We start from the raw sequence: 13,709 nt of genomic DNA on the forward strand, positions 1-13,709 counted from the left end.
ACATAATACTCTTTGTCCTTGTTTTTCTGTTTCTTGTGGCCACTCTTTGAGCTCTGCTGCTTCTCCTTCACGAGCGTGCCGTTGCTCTGGGCTGAGTTGCTGATGTAGTTCCGCGTCTCGTCCACCTGATAGGACCCCTCGTCCCTGTTCCTGTATTTGTACATGGCGTACAGGAGGATGAGGATGCAGAGGGCGGCAGCAGCCACAATGCCGACGACCATCCCCGTTGTGCTGCTCGACTCGCGGACCACCTCTGAGGCCCCCGGAACCCGTCTGATTCCTGGCTCCGTGGGGTTTGCTGTGGGCACATTACGGAACATGGGGGAAGTGATTAGCGGGCTCTTCAGCTTTGTGCTGTCTAGCTCATAGGCAGTGGGCAACGGAAGCAAGACTATGTCAGGCTGGGGTTTGAGCTCACGGTTATTCATTTTGCCGGCTGGCAATTTGGGCACCATCCCAGTCGAGGACGAAGCTGTGGAGCGGATCAGCTCAGGGGACAAAGACGTGGTAGTAGTCCTACCAGTTTCGGAGACTTTGTTAGGTCTAAAGTCCTTGGATTCCCACTTGGGTGCGTGTGCTTTGTAGCCACCTTCGAAGATTGAAGTGGAAAGACTCTTATCTGTTACCAAGGAGAAGGTGGTGTAAAAATCTTCATCATCAGTAGGGGGTAGGTTAGAGTCAAAGGTTTCCCCTGAGCCATACCCAGATATCACCAAGCCATCATCATCACAACCATCGCTGCCTTGGTCCGACAAGCAAGGTAACCCCGCCTCAGAGGTCATGGACAGGGAATCTTTGGTGGTCTCAATAATGGTGAGGAGGGGGCGAAAGGTAGGGGGAAGTGTAATGAAAGGTGCACGAGTAGCAATAGGAGGGATATCTAAAGGGTCTTCTACAAGTAGAGGGATAACTAATTCACCTCCTGGGATGGAAAAAAGAGAAAAAAAGAAGATTAGTACATATTAACAACACATTCTCAGTCACTTACTTAAGGGCGGTAGAGGATTTGGGCATTACGAAAAAGTGTCAGGGATCAGATCTTTCACCCTAACTGCACTGCCAACATACTTTCCCAGGGGTGCCTTTCATTCTTCCCTCCCACCCTCCTTTGATATTGGTAAACTGTATGGTTCGTTTCCACTCTCTCTGAGGCTATGCTAGGTACGTACAGGGAAACACTCTGAATATTTTGGGACCCAAAGCTCTTTAGTTGTGAAGATACTCTCAAGTGACTCTGTGGACATCAATTTTTGGTAGTGATCTTTCTTAACCATTTGGTTACCAGACTGGTTCAATGAATTATTTTAGACTTCCATAGAACAGTGTTCTTCTAGATGGATTTTACCACTCATCTTGCCATTTTGTTTTTCTCCTCTGATTCTCTTCATTTAAGATAACATCAGTATTTCTTCTCTGCCATTCAAGTCTGCTTGCCTTCTGTAGCAGTTTCTAAGGCCTTTCCTAAGGCCTTTCCCATTCATCCATTTCTTCTTGATTATTGCCTGGTTTTTAAATTATGGGAAGGTTCGTGAAAGTGAGGGATGGAAAAAGAACCAAGTACTTACTGGGGTCCATGAAGGTACAGAGCTCTACTCAATGCTTGTTCATCTCTTTTTAATCTTTCTTTACCATTCTGTTCGACACTAGGGATGTCCCTTTCCTTGCATGTTTTAGGGCTACTAAAGCCATACCATCTTGATCTTCGGTTCTTCTTGATATTCTTTTACTATAATTTGATTAAAAATTAAGATAGACTTTATTGTGATTGATGATACAATTGAATAAGGACTCTGATGACCCAAATTAGCATTTCAGCCTGTTAGTGTAGTGCAGAAGTTGTCCTCACACCTACTGTTATTTCTTCACATGCAGATATCTGTGATCAGTGCTACTTTTTCCAAGTATGGTGGCTACCTCCTTACAAAAGACTAAAAGCGAGGTGGGCTTAGGGTCTACTCGAAGTAGAATAATGAACCTATAGCTACAACATTTGTACTTTACCACAGTATAAGCTGCAACTGAAACAAGAAAATCAGTGCTTCATTTCCAAGATTTGGTTTCTGAGCAGCAATATTGTAACTTTCAGGGTAGCAGTCTTGTTTAGTCTGTATATTGTAATATGACTGTACTTCTGGTTTTGAAACTATGGATAATAAGCACTCCATTGAATTACTTTGCTGTAGAGGCATAATTAACTTCTTTAATTCATTTAATTCAGACTGTATAGCTTTCTGCTAACATCAGGTCACCGACACTTTTTTAGGGTGAGCCACGTTGTTTGTGAAAGCTTGTGCATAAATTCCCTCTTGGGTAATTTTTCTTTGCTTAGCGACTTAAGCTAGATGTTTTAAATAGACATCTGAAGATTTCATCTGACACCATGAATAGTCATCTAGATCTGTTGGAAGGGAGGCAACTCAGTAGGAAATATTTCTAATGCATAGGAAATCTTGATTTACAATCACCATTGCTTAAGGAAAGAGATGCAAAAGGAATTTTATCTTCTAAATAAATAATTCTGGCTTTTACTTATGTATTAATAGGTGCTAATGAAGAGTTTGGCATTGTTAAAATGCTGAACAGCATCAAGGTCAAAATTCTGCTCTCTCCTGTCTATTCTATATATTACATGCACTTGTTTCCCATTGAATACTGCCAGTAATGTCCATGGGACTTCTATAAAGAATATGGTCTAAAATCATAATCTCTTCTAAATATATTTGGAGAGTAATATATTTGAACAAATTACATACCAAAGATAGCAATATACTGAAAAAGGTACTTAACAGTTTGATTAAATCTGGATAGCTAAACTAGCAATATGGCTTATTCTTATCCTTAATGAGAAATTAAGTGGTGACACAGTTTAATCAATTGAAACAGTCAGATTTATCTCAGAGGTAACAGGGTAGAAATTAGGCCAAAAGAATGAATGTGGTACTTTACATAGTCTCTTAACATACTTTCATGCAAAGTTAGTTTTAAACTAAGATGCAAAGGGCTCAGTTTTCTGACCTTCCTAAGCATGTTCATAACACTTCCGTTAGTGTATAGAGGATGAATATAAAAATATCATATGTGACATATGTGAATAAATAAGTATCATATGTGACAGGACAAGGGGTAATGGGTTTAAATTGAAAGTGGGGAGGTTTAGATTAGATATCAGGAAGAAGCTCTTCACGGAGAGGGTGGTGAGGCCCTGGAACAGGTTGCCCAGAGAAGCTGTGGATGCCCCATCCCTGGAAGTGTTCAAGGCCAGGCTGGATGAGGCTTTGAGCAACCTGGTCTAGTGGAAGGTGTCCCTGCCCATGGCAGGGGGGTTGGAACTAGATGGTCTTTAAGGTTCCTTCCAACTAAAACCATTCTGTGATTCTATGTGTAAAATAATGCCCATCTCTTCAAACTACCTACATTCAAAAAAATTACGGAAAAAGCAGAAAGTGTAGCCTGCCAAATGGCTACACAGCAACTTGTGCTCGCACATCTGAACTGTATTCTGTGCAGTGTAGAAACTGCAGCATATAGTATGATTTATATATGTCAAGAAGCCTTATCCATGGTTAGAGTAGAGCATCTATAATCTACACAAACAGGTAGTCCCAAGATAAACTCGGAGTATGCCTCACAGGGAAAAATCATCTGTAAGACTGGTAAAAAAAATCAATACAAATAATAGCATTTAACTGCACATTACATCAAATATTGTAATTCAGGAATTTAAGTTCCAGAAAGTCAGGGATGTGTAGTGTTCCTTTGAATGATTTCTTAGGATCAGTGTTTTCTGTTAAAAAATAGTATTAAACTGTGATTTTCATTCATCATCTGTGACACAATTGGAAAAAAGAAATCAGTTTGGTGGCTTTTAATTGCTTATCTACAGCTTTGACATGCCTTTATTCTTAAAACCTATTATACTGGTACACAGTATAAGTATGCAGTTGATTTGCCACCCGCTAGGGCAATATCTTGGCCAGTTTTCTTCCAAAGAGAAATTCTTTTGGTCCTATTAATGATTAATTTTCCTGAGGGAATCAGTAGTACTGCATATTTATTATGAAGACTTTTGTTTTCTCCCCCAATAACCCTTGCCTTAAAACCAATTCTACAGTTTTTGTCACTGCTGAGGACTTGAGCCAATGATCAAGACTACTGCAACTATAAAATAATCATGGTCTTCCTAAAATGTTAAGAAAAGTTGATAGAGTTTCTATGGTAAGTGGGGTTTCACATAAGTAACAGAGAAAAGATCAGAGCTTTTTGATTCCAGCAGGTCTGTTGGATGGAAGACAATAGGGCAGAATCAGGAATAAGTTTCACAAAGTTTTAGTCTCACAGTGTATGTGAGAAGAGAAATAACTTTCACTCCAGGAAGGCTAGAGTAACACAATTATTTAACCTCATCTCTAGTTTTATTCCCAACCATCCAACGATCCATACTATGCTTGCATGTATACTAAAGAAATAAAGAGACTGTTTAAGGTCCTTTGTAAGGAATCACTTCTCCATTAAGAAGTTCATTTGTTCCATTTACTGAAGACAACATACTTTGGGGCAGTATCAAGCTTGTTGTAAGGGTGGTCATAATGCTTTGAGTTTTTGCTCTTTCTGTTTGTAATGGAAGAAGCTGTGAGACATAAAAAGCTGTGTGGGAGAAAGTAACTCGAAAAAAGTACTCTAAGTATCAAAGCTGGCTTCTGTTTTATTAGTATGTTAGGCATATATGCAAAACTCCCAGCAAGCTAGAAGTTGTAGGTCTAATAGAATGCAAGCATAATGAATAATTCTTGGGATATGTATGTGATTTATAGAAGAGTTAAAACATCCTTTAAAATGGGGTGATAAAAATGCCGCTCAGTCTAAAAAAAAATGTGTTATTTAAGGATAAAAGAGAATGCAAATTCTGAACGGCTCCAAGGAAAGCGTGAGAAATGTGATCACCAACATCTACAAAGAGGAGCAAGTGCAAACTTTCCTACCACACCTGCAAACAACTCTGTTTCTGGTACTACATTTCTACTCAGGAGACACGAGAGGGAGTTTGATGACAGGCAGGTAAGGGTGTGGGTAGGAGGAACCTTATTCCACAGAATGACAGCTGAAGGAGCAGGCAGCTGCCTGCAGCCAGTGGTCCTTTGATGGAGAGGTTGTGCCTCTTGCCTAGGGCCCCAAGTTGGTTTAAAGGTAAGCTCTGGGAGATTTAAAAGACAAAGTGCCACTCAGTTGTCAAGAACATCTTAGGAGCGAGTCAGATCCTGAAAGGTTTGCTGTGGAAGGCCAATGCTTTAAAGATCTGGATCTCCAGAAAAAGCTAGAGAGAAGTCCCTGAAAAACCTTACATGACACTTTGGAAGGGAAATACATTAGAGACAGGTTTTATGTTTTTATTTTCCTGTATGAAGTTTTGATTTTCTCATAGGGTCTACCTTTTTTTTTTTTTTTAATCCCAAAATAATGCTTTGCAGCCTTGAATAAAACTTACAGTTTTAATTTCCAAATTGTTCTGTGTTTAAAATAGCAAGGCTGCCACCCACTTTGGACCATGGCTTCAAAACAAATATTCATAGGAGACTTAGATTCTGTGTTTGGATAACCTAGACTGTTTCCTGGTAGTTACAGGTTTCTTTCACTCCTTTTTCTGTTGGCTCTTAAGCACCAGTGAACAGTGTTCACTGGTATACTGTGAGTTCAGAATTTCACAAGGGTTTTCTGTACTTATTTTTCACCTACTCTGTGCTTTCTTTCCCAAGGAGGGAACGTATGTTTCCCAAACAGAAATAGAGCTTTTAAAAAGCTTCTGTTGGCAACACCACACCAAAGAATTGATCAAAAGGGAAAGAGGTAAAATGGTTTCCTCTGCAGTGATACAGATGCAAAATCTGTTTGCCCAGCAATGGTATAGCTTCCAAAAAATCACTGAACAGCAAACTGGAAGCAACACTGAGAGAATTGGGGTCTGTGAGGTGGGAAACCTTGTACAGAGCAGCCCAGTGTTCTGCTTGGCCTTCTCATTCTACAAAGCAAACACAGTGTGCATATATTCCTTAAAAGTTAGCCTTTAAATCTAGCACATACACTATTTTCACAGAGTTGTGCTTTTCTTTAAACTACCAAGATCATTGGGGATATAAAAGGTCTACTTTAGCCTTGGAGCTGCCCTGCTTTTTGCTTTATGAGCGCATTTATAGATATATAATTCATACCTCTGGGGCTGATCTCCAGTAAGAGTTCTCTGCCACTGGAAAAGACAGAGTGTTAAAAATTTAATAGAAGCCTTATGAACTGTGAGGATGTTGTGGGCAAGTCATGAATGCGGAGGGCACCAAAAAAATCCCCGTAAAAAAAACCCCAAACCCCTGAAAAACTGTAGCAGCCGCCAGCTTTCATCTTTAGAGCCACGACTACTTCAGTGGAGTCCCAGGCATGAAACTGATACAGGACAAAAGGCACACAAAAAAGAAGCCTGAAAGATTCACCTTCTCCCGATGACGATAAAGGAGGTAAGGGACACACCCTTACTGTCACTCTTCTCCAGCGGTGGTTGAAAAGCTTTAAATGCCATCCAAAAAGGCTGCACAACTCAACCATCTCTGCAGGTGCTTGAAACTGCATCCAAAGTTTGTTATTTGCTTTTTATTCTTATGCTGTTCCCCTGAAGTTTGACTCCACTTTCAGTATGAAATACTTGCCACAGAAAATAATTTCTTACCTTTTTCCCTTCTGTATCGACATATTAATTCCTTATTAAATGACCGAGTTCATAAATTTCAGTCTAATGGTGTTTTAGTTAATTCTCCTTTGGCTCCTCTGGGGAAATTATTCAGAACACATTCCTTGATTCACAGGAAAGATGATGCTAACATGAAACCCAGTAGGATGAGCATTCTCAGTATTTTCTACACTTTGCAGTCTGATTTAATTGCACATGACAGCCAGAAGTAGAGAGAAAAACGTCATTTTCACAACGGAATACTGCAACTTTTAATCTCAAATACCTCCTTTTCCTTTCAGAGAATATATAGTCCTTAAAGTCATTAGGTAAAATTGTGCTTCTTGTGGACCTGTTTGAAAGTGTTTCCTAAGCTCCCTAAACTCTATTAAAAGACACTACTTATTGCAGTGCTTCCTAATACATGGCTCATGAGCAACAGGAAGGTATAGAGTTGGAGAGGTCATGAATCCCACGTTAATACTTGGCTGTGCTTCATTGCTGTAAATTCTTGGTCACCTTTGTGCAAACAGTTTCAGTGAAACAGATATTAATACCTTCCAGAGAGGACCTGACGTCATGTCTGCAGGCAGGATTTTAGAGCACAAAAATAAGCATTTTGGTGCACAAACACTGAGCTGCTCTGAACCAACTGAAACATGTTCTCTCCATCTCCCATCATTTGGAGGTGCTGATCTCTTCTCCCAGTGATAGGTTGTGTGGGAATGGTTTAAAGCTGTGCTAGGGGAGGTTCACGCTGGACATTAGGAAGTGTTTCTTTACCGAGATGGTGGTCAAACACTGGAACAGACTTCCTAGAGACGCGGACGATGTCCTAAGCCTGTCAGTGTTTAAGAGGCATTTAGACAATGCCCTTAGTAACATGCTTTGACTTTGAGTTAGCCCTGAAGTGGTTAGGCAGCCTAGGTGATCACTGCAGGTCCTTTCCAACTGATAAAATACTCTATTCCATTTTACACTCTTATGATTAATTGGTGACAGATTCCTACTCAGCATTAATTATTTGTTCTGTTTTCAGCATCAGTTGTTCAAGGGACAGTTGAACCTAAGATACCTACTAAGCACAGCACTGCTATGCAGGACATGTGCTTATAAGGAAGTACAACTTTTTTTTACTTTTACTAAAAGCTCCCTGTTTAAAGAACTCAATCCAAAGTTCTTTTGAAACCAGGACATTTTATAAATTCAGGATGTGACTTGCAGTAGTAAAGTGTCTGCCAAATGTACCATTCCTGGGTGATCTTAGGAAGCCTGATACTAGTCATAATATGATGGGTGCTTTTACCGGGTAAGAGTACACTTGAGAGTATCATTTATGCTGGACATCAGGCAGATAATCAGCAATGAAGAAAACTGAGAGGAATAAACCCCTTTATGGTAATAAAGTAGGAATGATGTAGAGCTGCAATAAGAAGACCCTGAGAGCTACCAAAGTGCTAAAGAAGTCTCACCGTTTTTTACTTGACATGAAGGCTACATGACTGGGTTACACACAATTTCAGTAGCATGAAATAAAGTGGCATTACCGGTGATTCTTTTTGGGAAAGGGGAAAGAAAGCTATAGAGAGGGGCTGATAAAGAATAGGAGCAAACTACCACAGGGTCCTTCACTCCTCTTCCTATGCACGATACAATCCGGTAATCGACAATATACAAAGAGCACATAACATAAAGGCAAACACAAACTGATTCCAAAATAAATAAATGAATTTATACAGTTTTCCTAAAACAAAACCATACACTAGAAAACAAAAATGCCAAGCAACAAGGTCAGAAAAAAGGAAAAACATAACAAGTCATTCACTTTTTCAGCAAAACAAAAATTAAAACCTACAAGAACTGAAAAAAATGATGAAAATTAAAAACATTATATCCTTTAAAAAAAAAGTCATCAAAAATACATAAAAATATTTAGAAAGCATACCACATTGATTTCATAACAGTCAACTTACATCAACAAATTGCCCGCATGTTTTTTGGCATGAAAGGAAAAATTTACAAAAGAAAGTTGTGTAAGAATGCTCTTGGACAAGTAGCATTGCCACATTCTTGTAACTTGCTTTTTTTCGTTGTTGTTTGTTAAAAACTCTTTTAGCAAAATGTTTATTATTTCTTTTTTAATATAATTGTTTTACAACAAAGGGCGATACAGGGAGGCAACAACACATACATCCACACCACATAACATGAAAAGAAAAAAATCTTGCACCTTAACAAATTCGAACTTGGTTTTTTTTCTGCTGTTTTTTGGTTGTATTTTTTTATCTTACGTAAAGTTGTTAGCATATTACAGTTGAAAAATCCTGTACATTTTATAGAATTTACTTTTGCTTGTTTGCATATCTACATATATAATGTTTTCTGAAAAGCAAAGTTTGTTGCTTTTTTGCCTTTTTGGTCAATTTGATATATATTTTTTTAAACATTTTCTTTTTTTCTATAATTTTTGTGTGTGTGTGTTTTAAGGAATGGATGACTGCACATAAAATTTTAACAATGCTAAAGAAAGGGGTGGTGGAGGGGAACTCATGGGAAGAAAAAATGCCTAGGGTGGATGGAGTGGGAGTGTAAAAATCTATGAGTGTACTACACAGGAGATGAAGATGATGGGAGTGAATGTGTAAGTCAGTTGCCATGTCCATGTAAGGGCGGTACGGAGTGATCTAGCAGCATTAGAGCTTCTGGCTGTAAGGAAGGGATGGGCAATATACAAAAACAAATGAGCATATTCATGCCCATCAACAAAAAGAAAGAACAGAACTCTAACATTGACAATCTCACAAACCCTAAGCTGCAACTTCTTCAACATGCAAGTTACAAAAAATTAATAATTATAGTATTAATATTTACATTTTCATTAAAGGTTCTCAAATTATAAAAACAGTTAAAACTTTTCCCTACTAAAAATAGCAGTAAAAATACATAAACTAATAATAATAATAATTAATAATAACCAGAGAGTAAAACAAAAAAACCAAGGAAGCTAGTTTTATGCACTGGAATTAGAACAACTTCATCTGTAGCTACCCACAGCCTCCTTCTAAGAGCCATCTTTTCTGAAGTCCATCAAACTGACAACAGTATTCTCAACAATTTGAGACAATCATTTCTTAAGCACATCAAATCACTGTTTCAAATATAATGACTGTGTTGGCACACCCCTTCCCCACTTTCAAATTAGGCTGCTTTTACATTCAGATCCTCTGGAGAATCTCAAAAATACAGCTGTGGGATTCTGCCAGTGAAGTAGTTCCTTATTTAAGGAGGGAAATAGAGGGAAAAATTGCAGAAAACAATTCATAACTCTTTTGTTTTGTTTGGTTTTTTCATTATTAGATTGGAACAAACCAAATCTAAGATAGAAATTCAACCATTGAAAAGAAATACATCAAAATATAACTATGTAGAGATATACTAAAAAAAAAAGCAAAAATGAAAAAGAGCACTTTGTTCCCAGGAAGAAGGGAGATAAGAACAATTGTGGGGTTTTAAAATTTTATTTTTAAAGAAAAAAGTATTCCACACACTTTCAAAGATGAACGAACCAGATGCACACATTGAAAGGAACAGACAAAGCAGTCTAGGGACACTTTCATCATTTGGGTAATTTTTGTTAAGAATTGGATTTTCTTCCCTTCCCTCCCCCTCTCATTTAAATTGTTTTCAGTTGTTGGCCAAAAACCCACCACCCTCTAGTGTTGCTTTTTTTTTTAATACATCTTTTTTTTTTTTTAATCACTTCTTTTTAAAATAAACATGGAGAAAAAAAAAAAGGACGTGCAGTCTGGATGTACGTCATAAATAGACATAGAAAAAGATAGAAGAAATTGGCTGAGATCGACAAATGGGTTATATAATAGCTTAATTTTACTGTAGGATGTTAATAATAATGCATGCTTAAAGTAAGTTGCATTTAGGGAAAGTAGAAAAACAGAACAGCAAGCAAGGACTTGGGGGTGTGGGTGGGCAGAGAGGAGGGTGGGTTGGGCAGGGGGTGTACCATCCATGCCTGTCCAGAAAGGGCAAAGCACATTCCAGCAGGTTATCTGCATTTCTGGGGGAGGTCAGAGGGAAAAAGCGTAAGGAGAAATTGTAAGCTATGCTAGGACATACTTTTCACCCTGGCTATGACGTTTTATTTGGATCAAAACCTCAAAATTCCAAACTCCAGCCCTTATTTGGGCCTTAACTCTCCAGGGTATTCCCAAAATGATTGGCATTTATTTTTGTGCCTAGTCAGAGTGGGCTTATTCCTGTAAGTGATGATGAGCTTCAGCGAAGGGTGAAGGATCAGTTCTTACAACCACTCCACTATGCTGGAAAAGCAGTTATTCGAAGGTGATCCAGATCCTAAAACTGGATCCCAAAGGCTCTGTGTCTTTGAGGGGTCCTTGGCTTCCTCTGAATTCTCTGGGCGCCACATGTTGATGTCCGTACTTTTCTTGTATAAAGACAATCAACCTGACATGAAAGTCCTTATAAGAAGGAACTCAGTGCCCCAGAAAAACTATCTGTTCTTCCTGGTGTTTTAGGAGTGGGCAAATGTTATATATAAAGCTTTGGACCCTTGCCCATGATGAATGTCTCCAGAAAATGTGAAAAGCAGGCTACAAGCACTGCATGTACTTTAGGTTTCCATCCGGAATGCCAGCAAGTTCATTCCATAACCCATCATAAAGGTCACACTACCACCAACCAGTGGACGTAGGTGGCTATCTTGAGCTTGAATTTCTAGGAAGAATGGAGTTATCGACCCTGTTGATGTGGCATGAGGTACTCTTCTATAAATATGGTAGTGACAAACAGGTAGGATGTTTTTGTACTTATTAGGATGAGGAACAATAATACCACTAAAGCCAGTAAGAGATCAATATTAGTTCTGGGGAATATTAAATAAGCATAAATAACACAAAAACTAAATAAATCAGTTTGGCTTTAGATGAATTACTGAAAAGTCTCCAGTTTTAAGAGGAGTTATATGAGAAGACTCTTATCTCCTCCTTCAGAAGTGATGAGGTTGCGCTGACTACCAGCACAGTGTGTCTGTAGCTGGAATGTACCATGCCTCTGCTGGAAGACTGCACTGGAACTATCTTCTACGTCTCTTTGGAAAACATGTTAGGAAGGGAAGAGGTCCAACCAAAGAAGAGGAAACCTGGTCAGGGCGATCTCAGGGACAGAACATGCAGGTTACAGGAAGTAAAACATTGGTCTACAGAGGAAATTTTGGGGATTCATTTGTGGATCAGAAAAGATTGGCTAGGAAGAGAAAAAAAAAATTACAGAAGTGAGGCCTTTTCAGATCTCAGTGGAGATTTTTATTTGGTAAGGTTTCAAGGCTAGTGTCCCTGGACAACACTCCCTACCAGGATTCTGAGCCTCTGGTTTAATTGTACTTAGGGAGTTTCACAAAGAGGCATTTAAGCTTTGAATTTTAATCAGTATTTGCCATGACCTGCAGCTGGATTTTCAGAGTAGTGAAATATCCCCCTTCAGCACATTAGAATCCAGTGCCTTCTCTCTGATGCAAAACAGACTGCAAGTCACAGGTCTGGTTGCCAACTGTGCAGTCTATGTCTGGCCACTCCAGCACATACTTATGCCCTATTTAACGCTAAATACCTAAATCATTGCATGAGGGCCTGGAAAAGCCTTTCACTGACTAAAAGACCTAAAGAACCACTGCTGGAGCCAGAGATGCTTAAGAGATGACAAGATTCTGTAAAGACTTGTGTTAGACTCACAAGAGGATCTGAAGAGTACTAAGCAATTTTTTTCTTTACTTGGTCAATACAGAGGTGCTTGAACAAAAGAAGAATTCTTTGGAACATCTGGGTTCAGCAACTTCTGCTGAGGCTAGGAAAATCTTCTCCAGTCTTTTCAAAAATCTAGCTGTTAATAGTCAAAAGTAGATGTCCTAATTTGAAAATTGGATCCCAAATGTTTCCACATCAAGCTACACAGACAATATTTTATTACCTAACATGTAGTAAATTATTCCTCAAAAAGCCAAGATTAAAGAGTATACCAATTGCAGCCTTTTTGTATTTTCAAAAACTTAAAGTAGATTGAAGGACTGGGAATAGAGACGTGTACTATCAAAGCTCACAAGCTTCTTGTTTGAAGGATTAAGCCACGATGACTAAAGTTTTCAAATTAAAAAATCCACATTAAAAAAAGGAAACATTTTTGCAAGAAAGTGCCTAGTTCAGAAGCTTTAATTATAAAGTTGTATTATCTCATTATTTACATTCAAGTTGCATTTTAAAATGCTGTTGGCAAAGGTAACACATATTTCTGTGTGTGTTAAAGAGCAAGCTGGCAAATCAGGTTCTAGTGTTGCATTACTGTCCCCAGGTTCATGCAAAGCTCTGGAACTTCAGAGTCTTCTACCACTCCACTCCTCAAGTTCCATCAAACTGACAGTTTGTCTCTTCCCTAACACACTGAACACCACATTATTTGAGTTCTGTGCACTGCAACACAACTCTATCAATATATCTCATTATTAACCAGCTGTGCCAGCTGCTTCTTCTGACCTAGTTGTCCAGCAATCCTGTCAATTCACTTCAAATGTTCAGGATTCCCTGCTGGCTTAATCATGCATCCTTCCTTACTCGGGATATTTTTCTTTCTGTATTTTTATGTGCAGTAATTGCAAAACAAGGACAAGGCCATGAAATTCTTCTTTATTTTTTGTATTTTGACCTAATTAGAACAGGTTCCAAGACCTTCAGTGTTAAAAGGGCATGTGCATTTAATTACTGCATAATCTGGACTCACAAACTGCTGTTACCTTCATAAGTTTACTTTATGTATCAGGCAGCACCCTTTTAGGGTCATTTAAAGCCATATGCATTGGGCAAGGATGCTAATCACACATACTTCTAAGCAGCTGATATTATCAAAACATCAGTGAAAAGAAACAAATGGAGAATTTCCAGTGAACTGGAAAGTGTTCATTTTTTTGTAAAAAGTT

At 38.6% G+C, this 13,709-nt stretch overlaps 1 protein-coding gene across 1 annotated transcript; it reads right to left on the bottom strand.

Moving 5' to 3' along the window:
* Nucleotides 1–5: 5 nt before the first annotated feature.
* On the bottom strand, nucleotides 6–8,956 carry LOC104505112 (neurexin-3-beta; the record flags this gene model as incomplete). Its single annotated transcript, XM_010151643.1, has 2 exons — nucleotides 8,683–8,956; nucleotides 6–922 (listed from the first exon to the last, which is right to left on the bottom strand). A coding segment is annotated over exon 2 (777 nt), but the record flags the coding sequence as incomplete, so codon positions are not given.
* Between the last annotated feature and the right edge of the window lie 4,753 nt (nucleotides 8,957–13,709).

This window comes from Eurypyga helias, unplaced genomic scaffold (genome assembly GCF_000690775.1).
Source record: "Eurypyga helias isolate BGI_N326 unplaced genomic scaffold, ASM69077v1 scaffold44145, whole genome shotgun sequence".
Classification (NCBI taxonomy): Eukaryota; Metazoa; Chordata; class Aves; order Eurypygiformes; family Eurypygidae; genus Eurypyga; species Eurypyga helias.